Source organism: Cryphonectria parasitica, assembly GCF_011745365.1.
Source record: "Cryphonectria parasitica EP155 unplaced genomic scaffold M406scaffold_4, whole genome shotgun sequence".
Classification (NCBI taxonomy): domain Eukaryota; kingdom Fungi; phylum Ascomycota; class Sordariomycetes; order Diaporthales; family Cryphonectriaceae; genus Cryphonectria; species Cryphonectria parasitica.
The window spans coordinates 437,290-462,011 of NW_024468912.1; the positions used below are offsets into that span (position 1 = coordinate 437,290).

Consider the following 24,722-nt stretch of genomic DNA (forward strand, 5'->3'; position numbering starts at 1 on the left):
CGAAGACTGAGGCCATTTGAGAACAAGGGTTTTAGAATAAAGCAGATGAAACAAAAATCAATCAGACGACCGAAGTTTTATTCATAAGAGTTCTGTTAGACTCTATAGCGTAGCACAAGAATGAACTTTGTAACTCGTCTCCAAACAGATGTAACTGACTAGACGGCACGGAACCAAATGGAAAAGTGTGGGTTTCAAAGATTAGAGAAATGATGAGACAGAGTAATAAGAATCAACCAACCAACAACATGTTGGTTGGTAAGAATCCTGACCGCCGCCCAGCCGGGGGGGGGGGGCAGAGAAGCTTGGACTTGTCAATCCTTTGGTATCGATTCCAATCTTGCCGTTCAGCTCTGCCCATCTCATCAAAATGTTGGCGGCAACTCCGGCGGTCGAGAGTCCGCTCTTCCCTTGTCTTGTGGTTTAGCGACGGCGCAGAGTGAATGAATGTCGGAGGGTTTTACTTTGCCAGAGATCTCAAATGGCTGAAGTTGATTTTCTCTTTCTGGTGAGGGACCCTTCTCAGCTGACGCGGCCCCCGACTGCAACCAATGCTTTAGGAGTTGAACTTGGAGGGCCAACTTGCGGGAACATGCCAAACTATAAAATAGAAAAAAATCGAAAAAAATTGCTTGCTCTGTTTACTCGAATGCATTAGGAATCAAGTATTCAAAACTGCTTAACAAATTACGCATATCCCATCCGACACCACAACCAATGTCTCATGGTCCAGCCGATCCAGCGACAGCTTGCTCCCAACAGGTGCCGCCCCCCATTTCTCATCCGCCAACAACACCCTCTCTGTCCATTCGATGCTTCTTGTCCGTGTATCTCTCAGTAAGCAGCTCCCTCCTCATCCGCCGCCCCTCATCCTACTTGGTGCTCCCCTCATCCGACAACTGGTTGCCGCCCTCCTTGGCCCACGCCTCCCACATCTCAACGAGCTCATACTTGAAGGGTCTCTCTTCCTCCTCATCCTCGAATGACGTTGGCGAGGGCTCACTGATGACATCAGGGCCGGGGTTAGGGGATGACACATTGAAGTCAAAGGGGAGCATGTGAGTGTCACTATGGCACTCCTCAGGAAACCATCGGCCTGGGTGGCCGCGGCAGCAGGACAAAAGACTGTCACAGAAGTCGCAGCAGTTTTGAGTGTTGCCAGGCATGGACCACTTGGACCACTTTTCCTGGCATACCTCCATGCATCGCTGAGAGTGCGTGGGTTCTCTGTTAGTAATTGACTGTAAACTGTTGATTCGTACTATTGGAGGTAGGTGGTGGAATCAAGAGGTGAGAAGGGGTTCCCGTACGTCGAATACGATGGGGCCTATTGGCTCTGGCGCCCAGTCCTGGGAAGGGATATCGGATTCATCGGCGGTCCACACGCATTGGGAGAGTCGGGTGCAGTACTCAGAATCTGCTCTTTTGATGTTGTTGTTCGGGACACCCGTTGGTACGGCAGTGTTCCTGGTGACGGTGGTGAAATCATTCTTGGCCCCAGCAAGGGATCCAAGCATAGCCATGATGGCAAAGGCAGTCGTGAGGTTATACATCTTGGTATCATAAGATGAGCAAGGTGAACAGCAAAATCTTTGAGGGGTTGAACTCAATAGGAAACCAACATCGATGTAAGGGGAAATGTGTGCATTTTATAGGTGATGTGCCAGCGGTAGACGCCGGATTGTGCAACTTAGACGAGACTAGGAGGCCACTAGGCACTACCATTTCGCATCGCTTCGAAGCCTGGCCAGCTCTATGATACATGTGTGACGACGCTGTGATGGTGCTCTATATCACCTCCGAGTCATCTTTACTATGCGTGCGAAAGAAAATTAGTATCTTTTGGATCGTCTTGTGCAGTTGATTCGTGGTCACGGCCTCTGGCACGAGGGGTACCGCGTAAAAATTTCGAACGACCGGTGTTTCTTTTTGGCATGGCATTCTGATTGGTGTACAGGACCACGTCTGTAGATCTGCTCGCTAATTAACATTACCTGACCCTTAAGAGTACAAGCCATCGATCAGGCCTAGAAGGAGTCCCCTGCTTGGACGATTCGACCCGACTCCATCAACTCTCCCTCTTATGCTTGGAACCGCTTGGCAACATTCTTCCAGTTGATGACGTTCCAGATAGCGCTAAAGTACTCGGCCTTTCGGTTCTGGTACTGCAGGTAGTATGCGTGCTCCCAGGCGTCGATACCCATCAGGGGAATCAGGCTGCCGGATACAGGGTCTTGGTTGGCACGGGTGACCAGGGACAGAGTGCCGCTTTCCTTGTCCTTCGCCAGCCATGCCCATCCGCTGCCCTGGATGCCGGCAAGCGCGGCGTTTGTCTGCTTCTGGAATGTGGAGAAGGAGCCGAAGTCACGGTCGATAGCTTTCTACGCGTGTGCAAAAGAGAGAAAAGCAGTCAGCGATCGTGCGTGTCCACAGTGATGGGGCTATGAGGGTTCTTCTCCCTATGGCGTAGATAAATTATACCTTCAGCTCTCCCTCGGGCTCGCCGCCGCCATCCTTGTTCGCAGGTGCCAGGTTCTCCCAGAACAGGCTGTGGTTCAGGTGGCCACCGCCATGGAAATTGAGGAGGGGGGCAACGGCGGCGGCCTTGGTGAAGTCGCCCTTGGCCTCTGCGTCGCCGATGGTCTCGATTGCGCTGTTGAGGCCGTTCACGTAGGTTTGATGATGCTTGGAATGGTGGAGCTCCATGATCTGGCCCGAGATGTGAGGTTCGAGGGCGCCGTAGTCATCTGCATAGGAGGTGTTATGTCAGTCACCGGATGCTCGTTGTTACTACTGCCGTGAGAGGACGAGTGGAGGGTGGGTTGGGTGGTCTCAGGTGCTGGCTCAGCTCTGGCACGAGCCAAGCCAGACGACCACGTCATGGTGGTAGGGACTAGTCAACATCATCACCTACAGGAGAGGTCTGGTAGAGTAGCCTTGCCACGGACGAACTGAGTGCTGGCCATGGCCAAGCCCACGGTAGGCCTCGAAGCTCCCGCGCGGAGAGCTCCGCGCAGGGCTGGAGCAGATCGCAGTAGAGTAGACGACATCCTGACGAGCTTTATTCTTTGGGAAGATTATAACTCAGGTCAATTGATAGAGTTTGAGGTAAACTCGAGGGGGCTTGAGGATATGAACTTGGAGGAGACGAAGAGGAGACAAGTTGATTAGCAACGGTGGTATCAACATATTCGGATAACCGGGAGCAGTTTAAAGCTCCCCCCCTCCCAAAACACCTCCCATAGGTGCTCACATCCCCACCCGGATGTGCTGGGGGAGACTGTCAGGGCTTGTGTCATGGCAACGTCATAACCCCCCTTGCCCGATAGACCTTACCCACGGCCCACTAGCCAATGGCAAGCCGCACAAGTTACAGGGGACCCCACTGCTGTATTCCAATTCGCGTCTCCAGCAGTTTCCAAGTCGCGTCCGAGAGGAAGTTTGCCAGGACGGAACTCTGTTTACCTTGAGTTTGCCCACCATCAAAACATGCTTCAAGTACGGAGCCGGCCCTCTTGACTTCCAGGCCCAAATTTCCTTGATCGGCTGCCTGTATTGCCATTTTTTCTACTTGACGACGTCAAAAATGTCATATTACGACATTGACGCAATCCTCACGGATGCTGAGGTGTGTAAATGAATTGTTTCCTTTCACATCGCGCCTCCTCCTCCATCTCCCAAAGCATTTCTGCAAACTCGCCTTTCTAGCTCTGTGAGCCTCTCTAATATTTCCTCCCCACCTTCAGAAGATTCCATGTGAATTCAATGTCTCCGTGCTCAACCTCGGCCACCTCAATAACAACCCAGGCGAGGACCTCAAGGCGGGCACGAAGCTGTCCCTCCCTCTCTGGCTCGGGGAAATGCTCGCCCTCGCTAGTACCTCCGCCAGCGGCAGCACCAACGACGACGACACGAAGTCCTTCGTAAACCTTTCCCTTCCTGACGCCCTCTCCAGCGAGTGTATACAAGCCCTCAAAGCCGATCCCCGCGCCGTGCAGCTTCGCCAGCGGAGTATCAACTTCTACGGGCTGGCTACGCGCCTGATGGATCTTTTCGAGGAGAGAGAGCTCGACAGCGTGCTGAGGAAGACGTTCGTCACTCGCGCTGCAGAGATTGCCCTTCATGCGAGGAAGATGGGCGACCCTGCTGGGAAGGAGGGTGCCAGTAATATCGGCATAGCAGCGGCACAAGACGAGTTCACCCGGGGTCTAGATCAGTGGGAGAGGGACCTGTTCACCAAGGCACATACCGGATTGAAAGGTGGCAAGGAATGGATGCACAATGTCAAGAAGCACTGAACCGCCCAAGGGCGAAAGGCAATCCCCAACCTCCACGTCCGATCATCTTATGATTTTGATGCTTATTCCCGGTTGGATCTACGCTGGGCACCTACTCCAGCTGCTCCGCTTTTCAGGATGAATCGGACGCTGGTCTCTTGAGAAAGCTCAAAGCAGGCTGGATCGAGCAACAGCCTGCAGCGACCTAGTCCTCCTCACTACCGAGAGTATCGACTGATATCCTCGGCTGTCGGCCACCTCGAGTCATCAACACTCCTGTCAGCTCACAGTGCCTCCTCACTGCGGCAGGGTGGAGAGGATACTTTCTCACGCTCACATTCGGGTCAATAGTACCGAGTTACGTCAAGGTTCGGTTTGCCGTCGCACAATTCTGCTTGACAATGGTCCCAAATATCAACCAGCTTCATCTCGATCCATGGCCTCTTCAGAGTTGAGAGGTTGCTCTCTGTTCAGAACTACCTACAATGGAACGACCGGCATCACTCAGGACGGTGGCACAGACCGTCGCCGGCTTCACCTCTTTTGGGCATCCCGTTTTTTGGCTTTCAACTCCCTGCTTCGAATGCTGATCGCTTTCACTTGGTTGACCCCGGAGATGGGTACCAAGGCTCTAGACTGGCACTTACAGGGTGATCTGCTGCACGCGACGTCGCCCACCCTGGTCCTGGGTGAGGGGAACCATCTGCTTCCCCACGGGGTAGCACGACCTGCATTACTAGTGCCGTCGGTAAAGCTACTGGACTCACGATATGTTCGATGTCCTGACTGCAGTCTCTATGCTCTTCTGGTTCCTATGGATATCATGCGGGGGTAGCGGAGGGGACGATCACGTATAAATTCCCTGGCACACCCTCTCTAGTGAACCCAAGTCTCTCGATCATGGTCTCGGTGTCGCTTTACTACATACTGTCGGCAAGGTTGATTCATTTCGTTCAGAGTCTGACGACGCTGACGACTGCAACATCTGAGCGCTGCGTTTCCTAGCCGACAAACTTGGATTGGTCTCTTTCGCCATGGGCAGACGCTACCTTGGCGGTTCAGGCGAACGCCTAACTGTGTGGATATCTCTTGCAGCATCCACAGTTCTGATATTCTACGGCTATGACCAAGGCGTGTTTGGCAATGTGCTCGTCTCGGAAGACTTCCTGCGAACAATGGGATACCCCAGCACAACAGCCCAGGGAACCATGACTTCTGTCTACAACCTGGGCTGTTTCGCAGGCGCACTGTCCACGCTGTATACCGGTGATAAGCTGGGCCGGCCGCGGGTGCTCATGCTCGGCAGCTTGATCATCGCGATTGCTGCCATCATCCAGGCTTCCTCGTTCAGTGCGGCGCAGATGTACGTCGGTCGAGTCGTCGCCGGCCTGGGCACGGGAATGAATACGGCCACTGCCGGTGTGTGGCAATCGGAGACATCCAAAATGCGAAGCCGGGGCAAGTTGATTATCATTCAGATGGCGAATTGTATCACAGGATTCGCCATCTCGAATTGGTTGACGCTTGGATTTTCGTTTGCGCCTGGTAGTGTTTCATGGCGGTTCCCGCTTGCCTTCCAGATGTGTACGTCGTTCACATGCCCCCTCTTCGACTTGTGCATCCTCTTCTTATGTAGCGGACAACTCTCCTGACATCAGCTCTCTACTGCAGTCTTCTCTGGTCTGGTCTGGCTCATGTGTCCCTATCTACCAGACTCACCTCGTCTCCTGATTCGCAAGGGCCGCTACGAAGAGGCAACCGAGGTCCTCGCCGCCCTCGAAGGCCACGGTGCGACGCCCTCCTCCGCGTCTGTCCGCACACAGTTTTCCATCATCAAGGACATCCTTGACCGCGAGCACGCCGTCGACTATACTTGGTGGCAACTCCTCACGGGCCAAGGACCCCCAGGCGCTCTGCGTCGCATGCTTCTCGGCGCGTGGATGCAGGCAATGAACCAGGTCTCGGGCATCAATGTGACATCGTACTACATGACATATGTCTTCATCAACGCACTTGGCTTCAGTGAACTCCGCGCGCGCATTCTTGCCGCTGCGGGGTCGATGGACTATCTGTTCTTCTCGTTCATGGCATACTTTGTCATTGAGCGGTATGGTCGGCGACGGGTGATGATGGTCTCCGCCACCGCGTGCTCGATGTGCTGGACCATCATCGCCATCGCCGTCGGCCTGCCCGAGACGGGGAAAGGCGACAGTGTCAAGCTGGGGATCGTGGCCGTGTCTTTCTTCTTTGTCTTCTTCGCCTCCTTCGCCATGGGCGTCCTCGGCGTCCCCTGGCTGTACCCCACCGAGATCAACGCCCTCGCCTTCCGGGCCAAGGGGTCATCGTTAGCGATGGCCACCAACTGGATCTGCAACTACATGGTTGCTGAGGTCACACCGATCGGCATCGCCAATCTTGGGTTCAGGTTCTGGATCATCTGGGCGGTCATCTGTGCGGCGTTCGTTCCCACCACGTACCTCTTCTACCCAGAGACGGCAAACCGCTCGCTTGAAGATATCGATCGATTCTTCGAGGACAACAGGGGTGCCCTTGTATTCCGGAATAAATTGGCGACGCAGCTCCAGCGGCCTGCGGTCTACGAGGAAGCAGATCAGAAGATTGCGGCGGCGAATGAGAAGAGCGAGGCGAGTGTGGAGCAGGTCGAGGAGTCGACGGCAGCCACGGTAGAATGACGCGCGGTTTGTGATATGAGCACCCCGCGTGTCTGATATCATAATTTGTCACGCTTGAAGTTCTAGATGACTCTCAGAGCCTGTGAGTGAGGAGGGAGGGCAATAAACTAAATTAGTACTCTGAACTTACGCATTCGCCCTTCAAACAGGTGTCGTAGTCCTACAGCTGCCATCAATTTGATGCTGAGGCTCATATATCTAGCTTCTCGCCGTTCCTGCATAGAATCTAGTCAATTGTTCCATCGCTGAACGAGGCAACCCCTCAGCCGTGCGCAGGTCCTAGGAGAGCACTGCAACATTCCCCCCTACTTTGCATCTTCAGTCTGCCTTGCTTGTGAGTTGCTAGTCATTTTGTGGATGGATGTATATGCCGAAGTGTATAGTCCCTTTATTTGCTTTTGACAATGGCAGTCTACATAAAGGCGTCAGCCGAGAACTGGTGTTTTGCCTCGCCAACATGCACGTCGTTCCGTAGGTTACGATAGGACTAATTTTCAAAGCTACAGAAGCTCGGAAGATTTTGATCCATCCAGTCGCAGGTGTTTCCTAGTCTGGAATTGAGTAGCACGGCTTGATTCTTTCGTGGCCGGCGTGTGCCGTCTGTGGGCATCTGAAGGTGAGACAGACGGAGAATCCTGCTTGCCATGTAATCAATGGGTGGAAACATCATGGAGCGGAACTGTGATTTATTCGTTGTAGACGTCGGCTCCATACTGGTTTTTTTTCTTCTTCTTAGTAACTCGATGCATCATACGTTCTATGCTTCACAGATACGAGAATTGGATTGCGGAACGTAGTGATGGTTGCATAGAGTACGTAAGCCCAGCACACTCGGTTCATGTTTTGCAGCTTATTACATACTAGATACTTGACTTATGATGTGGGTATAGTCATCAGAAATCGCGAGGGTGGCACCGTAGAGTGTTGGTATGGAAAATTACTTTCTTCGGTCCATGTGGAGTAGCAATTGGCTAGGCTGGCAAGGTCAACTCTCGTCAACTACTATTTATCTAAGGAGTTCTTAACAATGAATATGCACATGCTTTCGGTACGCAGTCGTGAAACCTCACTACGGAGGGCTGGTCCCACGTAAGTCATGCATCACGTTATTGGCAGCGTCCAAAGACAATGTACGACAATTCCAGCCTGTCATTTGATTGCTATATACAAGATAAGCAATAATTTATACCCAGGGGGCAGCGATTTTGTTTCTCCGCCCCGCCGTCAGAAAGTAAAATATTACGTTTACTGTTTTGTTTAGGTGCAGCTAGAGCTGCCGGCGATAAAGGTCCCATCCGAGTCCTCGCAGCCACACTCTCCAGTAGAAGGGTCCTTGATGCAGTCCGTGCCAACACCACTGGACTCACCAGCATCACTATGAGTAGTTTGTCAGCCATCGCTCTGCTCGACCAGAGGCAGAACGGTTGGGTTTCGGGGCAAAACGTCGTCGCAATCTAAAAAGTCAAAGACGAAGGGAACAGTGTGAATAAACAGGGGTTGTCTGGACACGAAGAGGAGTGGTGAAGGGCCGGGGCCCGGGTGGGGGGGGGACCAATGTTAGCAAAGAAGAAAAAAAAGGGGGGGGGCGTACCTCCAGAAGAACGTCCAGTAGTCTGAGTCGGACACCATGTCGGAGTCGCTGGGAGCGGTGCACGCGTAGGCGCTGCATGTTCCGTACGGGGCGCCCTCGACGTCGTCGTACTGATGGTCGGTCTCGAACACGGCAAAGGTCTGGTCTGAGGTCCGGGTGTTGTAGGCGCACTCAGCGGCCTGGATCGAGGTGGATACCACGGAGGCATCGCAGTTGTAAGAGGACGGGTACTTGCCCTCCGTGTTGGAGGTGGCCGGGTCGGCGGTAGCGAGGACCATGACCGGAACGGCCAGGACGGTGAAGAGGCTGGTGAGCTGCATTTTTTGTTTTGTATATGTCTTTTGAGAATGGAACGTTTTGTTTCTCTTCAAAGCTTTGGAGATGCTCGGTTTGCAGGTGTTTATGTGTATTTCGGCTTGGTCTTGACGAGGAGTTGCTCACTTTATATAGCAATCGAAAGTCTTTCGAGGCATGGGCCGGTTCCAAGACATTCAGGGGCCAACGGTGCGTGTTGATGTTTCTCAGCTAAATAGAGTCCACGCCAGTCTCCTCCCCCTCTCACCCCCTTGCGAACTGCGGCTATCAAGGCATCGAGAATGCCCAGCGATGGACACGCGCCACCAATGCATCCGTGTCGCGGGTCGTCTGCGATTCTCCGGTGATTGCCGCCAGGGGGCTGAAGCCACAATGACAAGCGAATGCCGCTTATGAAGGACATGCGGAGGCGGATTTTCCAGTGTCATCGAAAACGAAAATGTGGGCCCGGAGATTTATCCTGCAGGGCCACAAGCCGTGCTCGCCTCGTCAGGGGTTGCGGAGCGGCTTCGAGATTGAGGCGGACAGTGTGGAGTGGGCGTGCGAATATCGGCACGATGCATGTGTTTCAAGTATTCACACGTACTCTGAGGCTGTGTTGACCCTGACCAACCTTGGCTCCCTGTCCATAGGCCTGGCGCGATGGAAAAGTAAGAATTTGGTGCTTTATTACGTATTTGTTAGAGTTCATCCTGTATTATACTTTTGATCTAGTAGGGCCAACGATCCAACCCTCCCAAGCCCAGGGGAGCCTAAAGTACACATAACACACGTTACTATGACTATGATTCCTGGTATCAAGAACTGACTCGTCTGACTGTCCGACACAGGACGATCCGTCAAGGGTAAATATCAGTTTACAGGGCACAGAACAAGGTTCAATAAAACGGTGTCCATCTGGGAAGAGTATGAATGAGGGCACTACAGCGCACTCGGCGATTATGATTTGCCGAATGGACTCGCTTGTAGGAACACCCGCCAATGAGCTGTGCTGACAGCTTCAGCTTTTGAAGCAGAATTGACTGTTTGTCTCGATGTGCTGGGAAATACCAATGTTCTGGTTACATGCTTGAAGTAATCACTTTACTTCTCCTGCGTATGTGACCCTGACAAGAGAATTTGCCACAGATATCACCGCGATATGGACTGCTCAAAGTGTGAAACTCATATTTAATTGTTAACCCAGTCATTAAGTTCAGCCAGTGAACTTCGATCCTAATACGCCTGTACGCCGCGGAATCCCAGCGCTCCCCATAGCCGTTTCAACCTTAACACCTCTAGCCAGACACCAGGTCGTTTTATCGAACACACAAATAATATAAAGGCAAGTAGCATTCTCGTCCAGCCGGCCCATCTTCTCCCAGCATCCCTGACGATTCTTGCCAGCCTCATTGGACAAAGCTGTAGTATTCAACAGGAAATGTGTTAACATTTCTTCCCTTTGGCACATGTCGTCTTGGCCTTTGCAGACGTTGTGGTCGTCTTGACCTGTGAAGTAGTGGTTGGCTTAGCCTGTGAAGTAGTGGTTGTCTGCGCCTGTGAAGTAGTGGTGGTTGCCTTGGCTGAGGACACGGAGGAGATGGTGCTGGTGCTCAAGGTAGTGGGTGCGCTTGTCGATGTTGAGCTTGTAACAGACGTGGAGGTTCCAAGCAGGCACGCGTCAGCAGCGTCAGTCGAGCTGGTTATGCCTTTCTTACACAAGGCAGGGTTCGTGGGCTTCCAGTCCGCCTTGAGCTTATCAATACTGTCCTTGGTTACGGTGTTGGCGTTGACATTGTATGCAGCATTGCCTCCTTGAGGATTACGGGACCTCACCCACGATCCGGCCCCAGTTTTATCAATTTGGAAATCAGTTGGAGGGTCAGTGTCCTCGGCGTCGGGAGGATAGATCGGGGTAACAGTGTAGATGGCGGTGACGTCCGGGTTGGCCTGGAGAGTCGCAAATTCATAGTCAGACCAGACATTGTGCGGGCCTCGCCAACCCCAATCCTTGTCATTGGTGTCGTAGGGCAGAGTGTAGATGTTGGTAGGGGTTTTGGCTAAGAGGTAGACCTCGCCCGATGCTGCCTTGGCCAATGCCTGGGACGATCGAGCAACCCATGCCTGCTGCCCCGAGCCTTTGGCCTGTTCTGTCAGCTCCGGAAACTTGGTCAGGGCCTGGAACCAAGACTCCGGCATGACATCGTTAATGTTTTTGGCCTTGAGATCAGGGTACTTTGTGGCGAATGCCCTAGCCGCCGGCGATCCTGCGCCAAAGGAATAAAACAGCATCGTGCTATCAGGGGCCGTGACAATACCGCACAGGCGAAGATCAGCCTCTATGACCTCGACGGTAGGCAGAGACGCGGACTTGTACACCCCCCAGCCCTCCTTGGTCGTAGGTGCATCTTTGTTTGGGCACGTGATGCTGGCGTATTGGTCCTGCTGAATAACTGGTGCACCTGGTGCATCAGTGTTATCCGTGGCAGAGAAGCAGTTCAAAGAGCTGCAGGTGTTTCCAGCGCTTGCACCGGGAGACAGGTGCAGTAGGAGCAGACCGTATGTGAGAAGATGGCCGAGGGACATAGGTCCAATTGTGTGCTTGGTGGACCAGAATGCAGTCATGGTGAACGTGTCTCTTTTCCTGAGCCAAGTGATGTATTAGAGAGGCACAGAAAGGGAGAGACGATGAAAACTAGAAGGAAGAAGGAAAAAGAAGGGGGAAACAACAGCGGGTGGACTTGAAGCCTGCAAGTACCCCTTGAACTGCGATTGAATGAAATGGTCTGGGACTAGGGATTTCATTAATTGGATGTGTGTTGTAGCCCAAGACGAGATGTCACTTGCAAGAGCAGAACAGACCAAGCTTTTTATACAGTAATTTCTTGCCTGCATCGCTAATACTGACTGGATGTGGACTTACTCTCAATGCCAACCAAGGCTCTCTGCTGAGATGGCATGAAACTGGCCATTATTCATCATCAGGTGCAGACCGTATGGTCGCCAGAGAGGGCAAGCATTTTTATGGAATCTTTTGCGATGGATTGCAATTACTAAGTACGTACTAATGAGGGTAAAAGGGAAGAGACAGATAGCCTTTCGAGGGTCAGGATAGTAGAAATCAAAGTATTACTGTGCCTCATTCTATTTACAATTATGCCAATGACAGTGTCACAAACTCTCTTAAACTGTTCCGCGATGCTGATACTGAAAAGTAATCAGAGTGAAGTTACTTGATGGCATCGATTTACCCACATCATGAAAATTGTCTGGTCCATCGGCTTTCCAACGACCTGCCCCCAAGGCCGCAACTATTTTCGTGATGCACCTGTTCTGAGATCTGAGATGAGAAGCCATACTATTCTGGATTCTGACTGGGACTGGCCTTGATGAGACAGCCATTGGACGAGTTTGTCAATGGCCGACCTGAGGGGTCAAGGTGGGTAAGACTCACTGACTGCCGTTACTAATCAATACGGGCATGCTGATGGGCCATTTCATTGCGCTGAGGTAACCTGCCTGTAAAAATAATAAAGTGATCGGTGGCTGAAGACAGCCCCACCATATATTACCGCCGCTGTTCCACTCTCTGCTCTTCACCCAAAAGTCAGAATCATCAACTATCACAAATTTGGAGCACATACCATCACTCAATATCCAACCCAGAGAGTAGACAAATACTCTGTCTCTATTCTTGACTTGTTTTCTCCTTTCCTTTTCCTTTCTTGTCTGGTCTCTCGCACACCTTCGAGAAGCAAATTCCAAGGCAATTTCCACATCATGTCGAACTTCCAACAGCAGAACGAGAAGATTCTCACCGCTTGCAAGACTGGCGATCAACAGACTCTGCAGGCTTTGTTTTCAGAACTCGACATCGGGCCCAACCAGCCCAGGAATATGTGGAACTTTGACGGATCCCTTGAAGCGGACCAGCACACGCCACCAGTGAATGATATGCTGCACGCGGCGATCCGCGGCGAGCAGATCGACATGGTCAACTTTCTCTCCTCTACATTTCCAAAACTCAATATGAACAGCGGGCCGCTCGTCTGGGCCATCGACACAGGCAACGTGGAGCTCGTCGAGGCGATCTGCAAGATCCACCCTGCCGCCGCGAACGGGGCGTATCAACACATGAACAACCTGGCATACGCGTGTTTCGAGCCCAAAAATGCAGAGATTGTCCGCGTGCTGCTCCAGTACGGCGCAGACCCGAACAAGCCGGCGGAGCATACGCCACCCTTCTCTAACGTCAGCTATGCCGTGGCTGGAGGTATGCCGTTGTCGACGTTCGAGCAGTTCTTCGATCACGGGTATCTGTTCAATGATGGCTGGGCTGTAAGGCGGGCTATAGAATGCAAGCGTGCGGACGTGCTGGAGGTCTTGTTTGCGAGAGGGGGACAGCTTCCCACGGTTGCGCTTGATTCAAAAGAAGCGTTGATCAAGCTCGCGTTGGAACAGGACAAGAGCTCGGAAATGGTCGATGTGATTGAAAGAGGATACCCCGAGTTTCCAAAGAAAAAGAAAGGTCTTGTGAATATGATAGTTGGCAAATTGCGCTCCTAGGTCGGCTGCTCTCTTGTTCTCGAACTAGGAAATACTCAACCTGATTACTCACACGCAGAGGCACTTGTACAAATAATTCTCAAATCTTTGAAGATCACTGTGATGTTTATGCTAAAAGAAGTCCAAGTAATTGCTTAGCTCTAGTCGATAAGTGGCATGAAGGTGTTCAGCACAGATAGTTTTTGCGTCTATTCCAGCAAGGATGAACGTCTCAAATTGCATAATATTGGGGGCACAGTTACAGCTTCACAGACTTGAAACGTAGCAAATATGATAATTCTTCGATCTTTTCTCTCAATTGCATAGGCGCAAATCATATAGACACACTTAAAGTATATACTGACGATCGTATGACCGCAACAACAGCTGAATATGTACATTTCCGCGCACCAGATAACAATGAGCAACTCAGTATTCTGGTTCCTGGGAGAAAAAGTCCTGGAAGAACTCAATGGCCTCATCCGAGCCCACCTCGATGTTTCCCCAAGCATCGCCCAAAGCGAAGGTGGTCTTGGAAGTACTGGTGCTAGGGGCCCAGTAGGTCAGGTTTCCTCCGTTGGGGTCTCCAGTCTTGATAAAGTTGATCCAGTACGACTGCAGGGTCTCGGCAATCGCATAATCCTCGGTTGTGTAGCTGACCGCCTCGCCCTGGAGCGTCTCCGAGTACGCCAAGTTGCCGAAGACGTAGTTCAGCTCGCTGCCGTGGAAGGCACCGGCAGACTGCCCTGGAGGGGCGTGGGTCCAGTAGTAGGTGTAGACATTGCTCTGCGCACCGCCTGCCGCCCAGTCGTTGGCCCACTGCCAGGTGGAGATCAGGCTCTGGTTGCGGTACAGGGCGTTGGTCTGGTTGTTGGCCTCGGCATCGGTGGTGGCGGGGAACAGGCTGTTGAACTCGTCGGCCAGGCCGAGGGGCTCAAAGATGGCGGTGTTGTTGGCCGTGTAGGTGGCCAGGTCGACGCCCGGGTTGGGTGAGGCGCCCGACTCGTCTCGGTTGTTGCCCGTCAGGATGGGAACATCGGAGTGGTTGCCAGTGGCCAAGGCATAGCTGTAGTTGAGCGGGAAGTAGTAGCCGTCAATAACAGGTCGCCACAGAGGCGGGTTCAAGTACGCCTGGTTGCCCGCGAAGGAAGTGCCGTCAAAGGTAGTATCGGATGCACCGTCTCCATATGCTCCCTGGAGGATAGTGGCCAGGGACAAGTTGCGTGCCTCGTCAATGGTGGAGACGTTCAGCGAGGCGAGGAATTTCTCGCCGATGGCGTACGCCTCCTCCTGCGTCAGGTGGCTGGTGGCAAGGGAGCCAATCAAGGGATCGTTGGGCGCCCGCGCTCCACTCTCAGCGATGATGCGCTGGAAGAGACCAGTCGTCTCCTGAGAGGTGAAGGCAATGTCCAGGGCCAGTGCAGACCCGGCCGACTGACCGGCCACAGTGATGCTGGTGGCGTTCCCGCCAAAATACTGGATGTTCTCGACAGTCCAGTGCAGAGCTGCCTGTTGGTCCATGAGACCCCAGTTTCCACTGCCGTTGTAGCCGTAGGCTGCCTCCACCTCTTCTGTGAGCTGGGGATGGGCAAGCCAGCCCAGGGGTCCCAGGCGGTAATTCATCGTGACGACGACGACGCCCTTCTTGGCCAGGGCTGATCCGTCATATGTGACGCTCGAGGCCGCACCGCCCTCGAAGCGACCGCCATAGGCAAAGAAGAAGATGGGAAGGTTGGAGGTGTTAGTGAAGCCCTCTGGCGTCCAGACGTTGAGGTACAGGCAGTCCTCGTCGCCCGTCACCACACCGTCGACGAGCTGTGGGCATTCTGGGCCGAACTCGGTGGCGTTCACCGTCACGGTGCTGATGGTTGGTTTCGGGGAGTGCGTCCACCGGAGAGAACCAGCTGACGAGCCGGAGAAATGAATGCCTTTGAATACATTCACGCCGTCAACATAGTCGGAGACAGTTCCTCGCCAGCTGCCACCACCGGTAGTGACCACTGGAGACGATTCAGCGGCCACCAGAGGTGACAACGTCAGGCCGAGACTTAACAAAGAGAGAATATGGGGGACCATCTCGACAGAATCATGGACTGTTGATGCCCAAGGTGGTTGACGAGATTCTCAATAGTTTCAAGTGAGAAAGAACTATACTATTGCTCCTTATATAGTCATGGCTTTTCCTTAGCTTTCGGGCATTTCTCCTACAGATCGTCGTGTCTAGAACATCCACACCATTGCGTCCACGTACACACCGTAACAGTAATACCGATGGTAATGACGAGCACGTAACCCTGAATAATGTCCGCACCCTGTTTTCTGAGGGAGGGGCGGCGGGTTGGTGATCGACTATGGCACTGACTATCACTTACCATGCAAGTACAAGGGGGGAACTGTCCAGGTTTCTGGTGGAGGTTCATCTGAAAATATAGAGGCGAAACTACCCCAGATGTTGTTTGCCAACCTTTTTTTCCCTACCCTGTTTGTGTACGTACTATGTTTTATGCAGTACGTCAACTCTCCCAGGACCATATTTATGCTCCACCCTTTGCGTATTTCCCGTATGCGGGAGATCCACAGACTTCGGCAGATCGCAACATCACCTCGGAGCAGCTCTGTCTTGGATCTAGTGTCACGGAGGCATGACCAAATCGGCCCCCTTTGATTAAGCGTACGAAGCATGCTTCTTCACTGGAGGCAAAACCGGGCAGGTCTTGTCATTGACGATTAGCAGAAGCATTAGACTGAACTCAATATCATACATTTACTTAAAGAGAAATGGAAGGAAAAAAAGGAATACACCTAGGTATCCATTCAGGATTATTCGCCGGCGGCACGAGAAGTGTAGGACTCCATTGTGATATGTGAGAAATGATTGACGCGAGATTAAACCAGGCCTTTTCCAGATGCACCTCCGCGAACGCCCTGCAAAGTATTCGAAAAAGGATGCAGTATACGTGATACCAGAAACAGGAAAAGACATCCCGCTGCGCCCCATGTCCACACCTGTTCAAACGTTGGCGACAATCGATGGGGAAAAGCAACAAGAGTCGGCAAGGATTTCTAGGCATGATTCGTAACCACACCGCAAAAAGTGGTTTATCCTGAGACAAATGAGCAAGGTCTCCAATTTAGGGCCCCAAAGCCGTGCGCAGTGGCAGCGCTGCAGTATCCCTCAACGGGTCCCCTATCGTCCGCCGATCAGGACGACGCGTCCTTCCGGAGCTCTCTTCGGCGACATCGGCTGTACACCGGATACAGGGTTTCGTGATACTGGCGGGTAAAAAAAGTAAGTTCTGTGAGCTTCCTTTTACAGCTAAAATTGCCTCAATCTATCTACAACCTTTTCTTTTTTGGTCTTTCTTCCCCTAGACCTTATACTGCTGAAGCATCCTTCGACATTGGAGTTCTCTCGGCCGAGCAACGCGCCAAGAGTCATGTCTCGCTGCTTGGCTTTCCTAGACACCTGCAGATCCCCTGCCCGACGTCGTACGCATCAGTTCTGCGACATAATGCTTAGAATGCCGCAATGTGAATGCGAGAATCGAGCCTGCACGGGGCCCTCCCGGAGGATCCACAAGTCTCAAGACTCGGAGCAAATCTCCTCGACTGGATTTGTAATGAATAGAAAAGCAAATAATAGACAGGATGCCGCCATATATGAGGAGCAAGGGTTTACATTGACTGCGCGATACACTTTCATTCTCTTTAGCTAGGGTGAATAGGATGTTTTCAATACCCCGATTCGCCACCGTTCTTTCATCTCAAGTGCTCTTCCTTGTGTGCCACGATAGGTTTCCCGAGATTCAATGCAAGCGTTACAATCATCATCATGCTTCCCCTACAGCGCAGCCACTACTACTAAGACAAGATCATCACGATGGATTGAGATCTTCTCTGACCGCATCGACGCCATCAGAGGGAAGCTAAAACAGCCTCGATCTTCTGCTTGCTCTTATTCTCGGCCTCGGTGAAAGTCTCGAGAGCAGCTGCCAGACGAGTCTTGGTGATCGCATCATCCTCAATTGCCTTGTGCAGGGCCGCGCCTCCGTCGGCGAGGTAGTCCACCTTGGTGCTGGCCAACTGACCGTCCCACTCTGCAGCTGCGAGCGGATCAATTGTCGCAAGCTTCTGAAGCCGCACGGGCGTCGGTCCTGCAGACTGGTAATATTCGACACTGGGGTGAGGTTTGGGCACTATGCCAACCGCGTGTGGCGTCGCGCCGTCATATGTGAGTGTCGCCAGCTCGTCGAGCAATTTGGGCGAGATGGTTGCCGAGTGGCAGCCGAACTCAGCGGCGGCCAGGACCTCCTTGGACGAGATGAAGCTGGCGAGTTTCATCTTGGGCTGCGGCTTGCCCGTGTCCTTGTATAAGGTCTTGTACGTCTGGATCATCTGCACAACCCGCGCGGACATGGGGTGTTGCGTCGCAGGATCTTCGACATTGGGCCAGATGCTCAAGTCGTTATGGGCACGGATCTCTGGTTCGGAGGTCAGTTGCGGCCGGATTTGCCATCTTGACCATGGTATGATATCGGGAGAAAAGAAAGACGAAATGAAAAGAGAGCGTCAAGTGATACTCACCATTGAAATAGGGGCTTATGTACAGCATATTCGCCTGGCTAGCTGCGATGGCCTGTGGAAGACCAAAGATGGCGGTGCCCAGGGTGGCAATCGGGAGACCCTCTTCATCAAGGTCCTGGGACAGCACTTTCGCCGCGTTCAGAGCAGGCCCGGTCGCGGGGATCTTGATGCAGTACCGGCTGCGTGTGATACCAACACGTTTGAACTCTTGGTCGTACAGCCGAGCGTGAGCGATCGTCGCCTGCTCGTCGTAGGCTTGGGAAGGGAGTGTTTGCAAGAGGGCTCGACCTCGGATATTGTCGATATTCTTCTTGCACAAGAGAACGGACTATACAGAAGACGCTTTGTTATTTGACAGGTTCCTTGGGGGTCAGTGGGAAAACAGCCCAGCAGTGCTGGGAGTACGTACAGCGCGAGTGTAGATATGCAACCAGCCCTTGTCCTTCAGTTCCAATGCCGTTTGTTTGAGGAACTCAGCGTTGACCTCATTGTGTAGTTCGACATCGACCCACAGCTGATTGCTCGTTTGATCATGAGGGACCAGTCCTAGTCGCTGCGGCATAGTCTTGATGTACTCTGCATCCATCCAGTCTACGTCAACGTTCACTGTGACACTGTGTCAGTCAGATCACACTCCAATTCACATTGGGAAATCAAACACTTGCGTTGCTCTTCAAGCTTCTCGAGCCACGAGGAAGCCTTGTCCTCGGCCATGATGTCTGTCTGTATGTCTGTCTGTCTGCCTGTCCCTCTAGACTTTGTTGCTTCCGATTTAGAGTGATTACAGACGGTGGCTGGGAATTCGGATAATTTCTGTAAGGGAGAAAATCAACATTGAAGTTGACGGTGCGTGTCTTAAATCTCTACGCCGCACCCCTCACATGGTTCTAAGTTTGAACCAGCCCCTCACGACCTTCAGGTGACAATAATGGAGAACGGCGTGGAGTCGCCTGCTTCGGGCCACTGTCCCCCTCACTTGCTTTGGCTTTTGTCCCACGGGGAAGATTCCACCTTTCAACCCGCACCGGCCCCAGCCAGTCCTCTTGAGTGATAGGGTATGAATAAGCAAAGTGCTATGACAACTCGACCATTTATCGACGATCGCTCTCACTCTGCGTCGGATGAGGTCGTCCGACTTCTTGCTGTCACTTTCGACATTGCAACACTGTGGTTCTCTCTGGAGATCTTCCCACCAATATTGACTGAAATTTATCATCCTAGAAAAACCCAGATAACACTCCTTGGGAATGAAACGTGGCAATATTAACGAATGAAGCTCGAGATTGCCTCACTGCTGTCTGCCACTCTGTGGCAGATTGATCAGTCCGTTAACCATTCATTTGAGACTCTGCACTGGATTTCTGATCAATTTCCTGACGAGTCAATCCAAGGCTGGGCCCATCTCAGTCCTTCTTAAAACTATCCTGTCAATCGTCTGAGGAGATGTGATAACCCTGGCCCATTGGACCACGGCTGTGGCAGCCACCACTCTTTCAACCGTGTCAATACCTGGTTTCAGCGTAATTACAAGAGGTCTATAAGGTGGTAGAAGAGCCAGACAACAATCAAGAACAACTATCTCCAAGGAGTTTATTTGTTTCGGTGCATGACAAAAAGAAATTCCCGACACTTCGAGTCTGTATTTCAGCTCCTAATTAATCAAACGGCGTTACTACCCAAACAAGTAGCAATTACACTGCGGCTATGATGCTATGGAGAGCTCATGGGCGGGAAGATCTTTATCTGTTTTGTATGGAGGACTGATTCAGGTAACCCAGAAGGTCTGGAGCAGACATTACACTATGTACCCAAATTGATAGTCCAACAGGCCTGCTTCATATTTTAAAATTATTGCACGTGGTTACAATCATGGCAAAATTTCCGTCCATTGGGAATGTGGTGTCCAAGCTCCGAACCTGGAGTCAATCTTTCTCAACCTGTTTGGTGTGCCATATTGGTGTCTTTAGAATGCATTCAATCATAAAATTCGTTGTATTTTAGCTGAAAACCACCACAATTATGCAGCGATAGCAAGTGGAAGTAATTTCGTGGCATAAGCCACGTCAAGGAGCTGCAGGGGCAGCAAGAGAAGCAACGGACAGACCATGATGCTCCAAGGCTGTGCATGACTTCGTTGGGTTCGTCCATTAGAAGCCAGATGAGTAAAGACCGAAACTATGATGTATAGTAATTTCAATACAGCAGAATAGGCTGACGAGGGTCGCGCAGCCTCGCGGAGGCAAGCAATTAATTACGCCGCCTGTGTCTGGTGGCAGTTCCTCTCTCTGTCGCTCGCTCTCTTTTTTCCTTCCCATGCCTGGCCCGATATTTAGAACACTCGAAGGTCCGAGCAATTTAGAATAATGAATACATAAAAGATACAGTAGAGAAGGAGACCATGATGTGGCACGCGTACCGTAATTAGTATTTAGCAAGAGAAGCTCTATCTCGAATGTTACATAATCATATTAGGGGACGATCCCCCATAGCAAGATCACACCTCGGCTCATTCCAAATCATCCCAGACGCCGCGGAGAAGTAAACATGGCGAAAACAGACCGGGACACAAGGCGCGAAAAGACGGTCTGGTTTTTTTTGTTTTTGCTTATACGTGATTATCGATCCACTCGAATATCTCGGCGTGACAAATCAAACAGTTTCAATTATTCAAACACTCGTCAATGTTCACACCCGGCAGGTTCTCTCGATGCAGGTTGGCGTGGGTCATGGAAGGGGAGAGAAGCGGACTTGCATTAAAAGCATCGCTCCCACCGCGCCCACCTGTCTCGGAATGGCACCTTACTGGTCACCGACGAGGGTCTCCTGCGCCCAACATGGCGTGATGACTGTTTTTGTGGACGAGGGAGATGGCGAGTATCTCCTCGGAATACCCTCGTCCTGAACAGCATCTCCGAGGCAGCTGAAAAGCTTCGTCCCACAGCCATATGTGAGAAAAGATAAGAAGGCCCTCGCACCCAACAACATGCTCCGTCGAGGTAAGTAATGAATGTAGGTTCAAGAAGTCTCAACATCAGTCAACGACAAGACTCACCAACCTGGATAGCTTTTCCGACATTACTGATTGTTACATTTTTGTGTTCCTGACTGCATCTGGCCCAACTCGAGAGGGAAAGAAAAGGAAAGAAGAGTAAAAATCAGGACGCACAACATGGAAGTTCAAACTACTACTCCAGCGTCATCAAGTTCCAAGCATGTCGCCTCTATAGAGAGCGCCCTGCCCAGGATGGCACCTATCTCCTCGGCTCAGCTGGCCATCATCAAGGCCACCGTACCCGTTCTCCAGTCGCACGGCGAGTCCATCACGACGACCATGTACAACAACATGATCAAGTCGCACCCAGCCATGAAGGACATCTTCAGCCACACCTCCCAGATCACAGGCGCCCAGCCGCGCGCCCTGGCTCGAGCAGTCCTAGCCTACGCCACGTACATCGACGACCTTCCCAAACTGACGCATGCCATCGAGCGTATAGCCCAGAAGCACGCAAGCCTCTTCATCCAGCCAGGACAGTATGACATTGTGGGCGGGCACCTCATCGGGGCCATCCAAGAGGTCCTCGGCGATGCCATCGCCACCCCTGCGGTCGTCGACGCGTGGACGGCTGCGTACGGCATCTTGGCGCAGGTCTTTATCGGGCGCGAGCAGCAGCTGTACGCGGCAGACGGGAACTGGACAGGGTGGCGAAAATTCCGCATCGCCAGGAAGGTGGTCGAGGCAGAGGACATCGCAAGCTTCTACCTCGAGCCCGTCGACGGCGTGGCCCCTCTGCCGACCTTTCTGCCGGGCCAGTACATCAGCCTGCAGGTCCCCGTACCGCAGCTAGGTCATCTGCAGAGCAGGCAGTTCAGTCTGAGCCACTGGACCGCAGGCGGAGGGCGTCAGTACCGAGTGACTGTGAAGAGAGAGAAAGAGCGCTGTGGTAGTGGTAGTGGTGATAAGTCGTCGGTGGTCGGGCTGGTGTCGAACCTGCTGCACGAAAGTTATGCAGAGGGTGACACGGTGGACTTGTCTCACCCACATGGGGAATTCTTCCTCGACCCGTCGGATGCCTCCAAAGCAGGGGCACCAGTCATCCTCATATCGGCAGGCGTCGGCGCCACCCCCTTACTGTCCATACTGCACGCCCTGCACGCTCAGCAGCCGTCGGCAGTAGTGGAGAGGCCAGTCTCATGGGTTCACACGTCCCGGTCCTCAGCTGCACAGCCGTTTGCAGAGGAGGTCGCCTCTGTCCTACAGAAGATGGAGGGGCGAGCCGTGACGCACGTGCATCTGAGACAGGGGCTGAGCGACGACAACGGTCACAACTCCAAAATGCCCAGATTAGACGTATCGACGCTGGACAGGGAGGCCACGTTGTTCTTGCAGGATCGCAGGGCGGAATATTACGTCTGCGGGCCGGAGAGTTTCATGTTGGACACGCGGAAGAAGTTGGTGGAAATGGGTGTGGACAAGGAGAGAGTGTTCCTCGAGTTATTCGCCACAGGCGATGTGGAAGATGACTAGACGGACTAGATTTTGAGCATGAATATCCCTCATGAGTGGCATTTCATTACTCCGATCAGGACAAGACGGAAAAAATAGTGGCGACATCTGGGTCAGAAAGGAGAAACAGAAAATCCTCAACTCGACTAATTAGCTTCAGAACTGGGAAGGCCTCGACTCCCCGAATCATGCTGTCGTGACATGAAGACATTGGGAAGTGTCGACAGACGAGAGGTGTGTGTGTGTGTGCCCCAACTGTCCCATTTGTGCAGTTGCAGGATCTTGGTCAGACCACAGACGCAACATCACCGTTACTATGCGAACCATTGAACGCCACTCAGCGCCCGAGAAACACGAGGCTTGCGTTGACAGCCGCCTTGTGCACGTTTCTAGTACTAACATAGACAGCCGTGCTATTAGGTTACAAGTTCTATCGTCGGTCCGAAGAAGCAACACATGCAACCCGCCTATTGGCGATGCACAACAACCCAGACATTCGGGCGGCCGCCGTTGTGCATACGACACATTGAAGCCCGCGGCCCCATGGACCCTGCAAGTGTCATTTTCCCCCTTCGTGCTGCGCATATGAGTGGCTGGTGAGATTGCACGGATGGTGAAGCCGGGTGGGGCGACTGGTAGAACAACAAAGAGGGTTTTTGTTTATCAATCGTAGTCGGAGAGCCCTCCCTGTATGAGGTCTAGTGCTGGAGCTTAATACGGATCAAGTGTGCTGAGGGAGGGTCTGGCTGTGGGTATGTGTGCGTGTGTAATTGCACAACATGCCGTGCTCAGAAGCTCATTGGACTGTTCGTCACACTGCAGAGCCCCATCAACCTCATCTTGTTCATCTGTCACCCTTCAATGCCAGATTGGGCGGTAGGTCGATTGTTGAACGTGAGAACTGACGTGTTTCAGTATTTCACAAGACATGTTTTTGAGTTTTGTGAGGCTGAACTGATCAGAGCAACGATGAGCGTATCCTTAGTTCTTTAGACTGCACTGCGTCACATTGCACGAGGCCAATCACCGGGTGCCGTTGCGTCCATGATGGTCACTTACTTCCAAAGAGATGTTCGCCAATCAAGATTGACAAATAGGCCTATCACACCTACAGAGCATTCTCGACGTCAAGGGATGATTGAGGGCCAGTCAGTGCCTCCATAAACGAAGCTTATTCCAGAGTTATTCTTTTCGATGAAAAGTGACCACTCAGAGTCCACACGTCGAGTTGCCGACTCAAATATAACTGATCAGGATATTAGAAGAAGAAATCTTCTGAACAGAGGAACCGTGGCAAGGAAAGGGCCAAACCAAGTGCAAGTTCCGAAACGAGACAGGGGCTCAAAATTACAGTGTCTCAAGTCATGTCTTTGTCGTATAGGATCAGCTACCGTGATACAATTTGCGATTATTCCGAGATTCAGCAGGCATGCCAAACAGGTTCGAAGGCTTGAAGAGGCTCATTGGCTAGCTAACTTGACTGCGTTAGGCCGAGGAGGTCTAGAATGCCTCGGATGTTGGGATCGGATGTTTTGTTGGGTGGCCGCACCTTTCGCGCGTCTGTATTGACTGCTCTTCTCAGCCAACGTCGGTTGCACGACGATACAGGCTGCGGCAGCATGTGATACATGAAAATATGAACCCGAATGGTCAGCTCTCCTTTCGGAAGGGCTAACGCAAATGCCCCAGGCTGAAAAAGAAATAAGGCGGCTCTTTTCGATCTGTCATAAATCAGTAAAACGTCAGCCTAGAGTCTATCAGCAAACCACATGATCTCATTGTGGGAAGGACCCCACTGGATCTTGCAGGATGCCTCCAGAGAAAATCATACTATGGAGGTGGAGGGGGGTCGGAGGGGGTTTGGTTCAGTAGCAAGCTATGAAGGAGCCAATCAGGAGCGTTCTATTGGCTGCGATATTGGAGGCTCAGCCTCAGCTGACCTTCGCCAATCACACAAACAGGTTAGCTTTCCTACTACCGAGATCTGACGGCCGTATGGATGATGGCATTCTGCCTGAGAGAATTTTTTGTTGGAGGCCTTGGAAGAATGGTATTCCAGTAGCAGGTGAAAGAAGAAGAAAGATCATATCCTGTAGTGAGGGTGACGACAATACAGAGGAAAACCAGAGAAGGCAAACAGTCAACAATGTACAGACCCTCAGTCATCGATATTTACTTTCTTTCTCTCTTTATGGTATTCTTTTCTCTCAGACATGACACTATAGATTTTACAT

General features: G+C 52.1%; 10 protein-coding genes across 10 annotated transcripts; 4 read left to right on the forward strand and 6 right to left on the reverse strand.

Moving 5' to 3' along the window:
* Positions 1-872: 872 nt before the first annotated feature.
* M406DRAFT_67820 (uncharacterized protein) lies at positions 873-1,553 on the reverse strand (the record flags this gene model as incomplete). Its single annotated transcript, XM_040925100.1, has 2 exons — positions 873-1,241; positions 1,311-1,553. The coding sequence occupies 2 exons, from the start codon at positions 1,551-1,553 to the stop codon at positions 873-875; spliced, it is 612 nt and encodes a 203-aa protein (XP_040776326.1).
* Positions 1,554-1,909: 356 nt separating this feature from the next.
* Positions 1,910-3,144, reverse strand: M406DRAFT_78195 (uncharacterized protein). The gene is made up of 3 exons (XM_040925969.1): positions 2,915-3,144; positions 2,482-2,747; positions 1,910-2,381 (listed from the first exon to the last, which is right to left on the reverse strand). Exons 1-3 carry the CDS (start codon positions 3,048-3,050, stop codon positions 2,082-2,084), a joined length of 702 nt encoding a protein of 233 aa, XP_040776327.1. The 5' UTR covers positions 3,051-3,144; the 3' UTR covers positions 1,910-2,081.
* A 442-nt stretch (positions 3,145-3,586) lies between these two features.
* M406DRAFT_256242 (uncharacterized protein) lies at positions 3,587-4,298 on the forward strand (the record flags this gene model as incomplete). Its single annotated transcript, XM_040917085.1, has 2 exons — positions 3,587-3,628; positions 3,747-4,298. The coding sequence occupies 2 exons, from the start codon at positions 3,587-3,589 to the stop codon at positions 4,296-4,298; spliced, it is 594 nt and encodes a 197-aa protein (XP_040776328.1).
* Positions 4,299-5,311: 1,013 nt separating this feature from the next.
* Positions 5,312-7,211, forward strand: M406DRAFT_289579 (putative MFS sugar transporter; the record flags this gene model as incomplete). The annotated part of the gene is made up of 2 exons (XM_040918859.1): positions 5,312-5,861; positions 5,949-7,211. The coding sequence occupies 2 exons, from the start codon at positions 5,312-5,314 to the stop codon at positions 6,968-6,970; spliced, it is 1,572 nt and encodes a 523-aa protein (XP_040776329.1). The 3' UTR covers positions 6,971-7,211.
* Positions 7,212-8,227: 1,016 nt separating this feature from the next.
* Positions 8,228-8,881, reverse strand: M406DRAFT_338848 (uncharacterized protein; the record flags this gene model as incomplete). The annotated part of the gene is made up of 2 exons (XM_040921394.1): positions 8,228-8,345; positions 8,562-8,881. 2 exons carry the CDS (start codon positions 8,879-8,881, stop codon positions 8,228-8,230), a joined length of 438 nt encoding a protein of 145 aa, XP_040776330.1.
* A 1,190-nt stretch (positions 8,882-10,071) lies between these two features.
* On the reverse strand, positions 10,072-11,480 carry M406DRAFT_67825 (uncharacterized protein; the record flags this gene model as incomplete). Its single annotated transcript, XM_040925101.1, has 2 exons — positions 10,072-10,277; positions 10,307-11,480. 2 exons carry the CDS (start codon positions 11,478-11,480, stop codon positions 10,072-10,074), a joined length of 1,380 nt encoding a protein of 459 aa, XP_040776331.1.
* Positions 11,481-12,635: 1,155 nt separating this feature from the next.
* On the forward strand, positions 12,636-13,421 carry M406DRAFT_329286 (uncharacterized protein; the record flags this gene model as incomplete). Its single annotated transcript, XM_040920410.1, has 1 exon — positions 12,636-13,421. The coding sequence occupies one exon, from the start codon at positions 12,636-12,638 to the stop codon at positions 13,419-13,421; it is 786 nt and encodes a 261-aa protein (XP_040776332.1).
* A 408-nt stretch (positions 13,422-13,829) lies between these two features.
* M406DRAFT_36802 (uncharacterized protein) lies at positions 13,830-15,476 on the reverse strand (the record flags this gene model as incomplete). The annotated part of the gene is made up of 1 exon (XM_040924009.1): positions 13,830-15,476. One exon carries the CDS (start codon positions 15,474-15,476, stop codon positions 13,830-13,832), a length of 1,647 nt encoding a protein of 548 aa, XP_040776333.1.
* Positions 15,477-17,315: 1,839 nt separating this feature from the next.
* On the reverse strand, positions 17,316-18,698 carry M406DRAFT_257362 (aldolase; the record flags this gene model as incomplete). Its single annotated transcript, XM_040917171.1, has 4 exons — positions 17,316-17,881; positions 17,985-18,312; positions 18,394-18,598; positions 18,646-18,698. The coding sequence occupies 4 exons, from the start codon at positions 18,696-18,698 to the stop codon at positions 17,316-17,318; spliced, it is 1,152 nt and encodes a 383-aa protein (XP_040776334.1).
* A 2,530-nt stretch (positions 18,699-21,228) lies between these two features.
* M406DRAFT_38042 (uncharacterized protein) lies at positions 21,229-22,509 on the forward strand (the record flags this gene model as incomplete). Its single annotated transcript, XM_040924045.1, has 1 exon — positions 21,229-22,509. The coding sequence occupies one exon, from the start codon at positions 21,229-21,231 to the stop codon at positions 22,507-22,509; it is 1,281 nt and encodes a 426-aa protein (XP_040776335.1).
* Positions 22,510-24,722: the final 2,213 nt, after the last annotated feature.

What these genes read in the sequence shown, in the direction of transcription:
- M406DRAFT_78195 (XM_040925969.1), bottom strand. Translation starts at nt 3,050, where the DNA reads ATGTCGTCTACTCTACTGCGATCTGCTCCAGCCCTGCGCGGAGCTCTC. An exon ending in TACTCTACCAGACCTCTCCT is followed by an intron (nt 2,748 to 2,914) that starts GTAGGTGATGAT and finishes CCTCCTATGCAG; the next exon opens with ATGACTACGGCGCCCTCGAA. An exon ending in AGCCCGAGGGAGAGCTGAAG is followed by an intron (nt 2,382 to 2,481) that starts GTATAATTTATC and finishes GCACACGCGTAG; the next exon opens with AAAGCTATCGACCGTGACTT.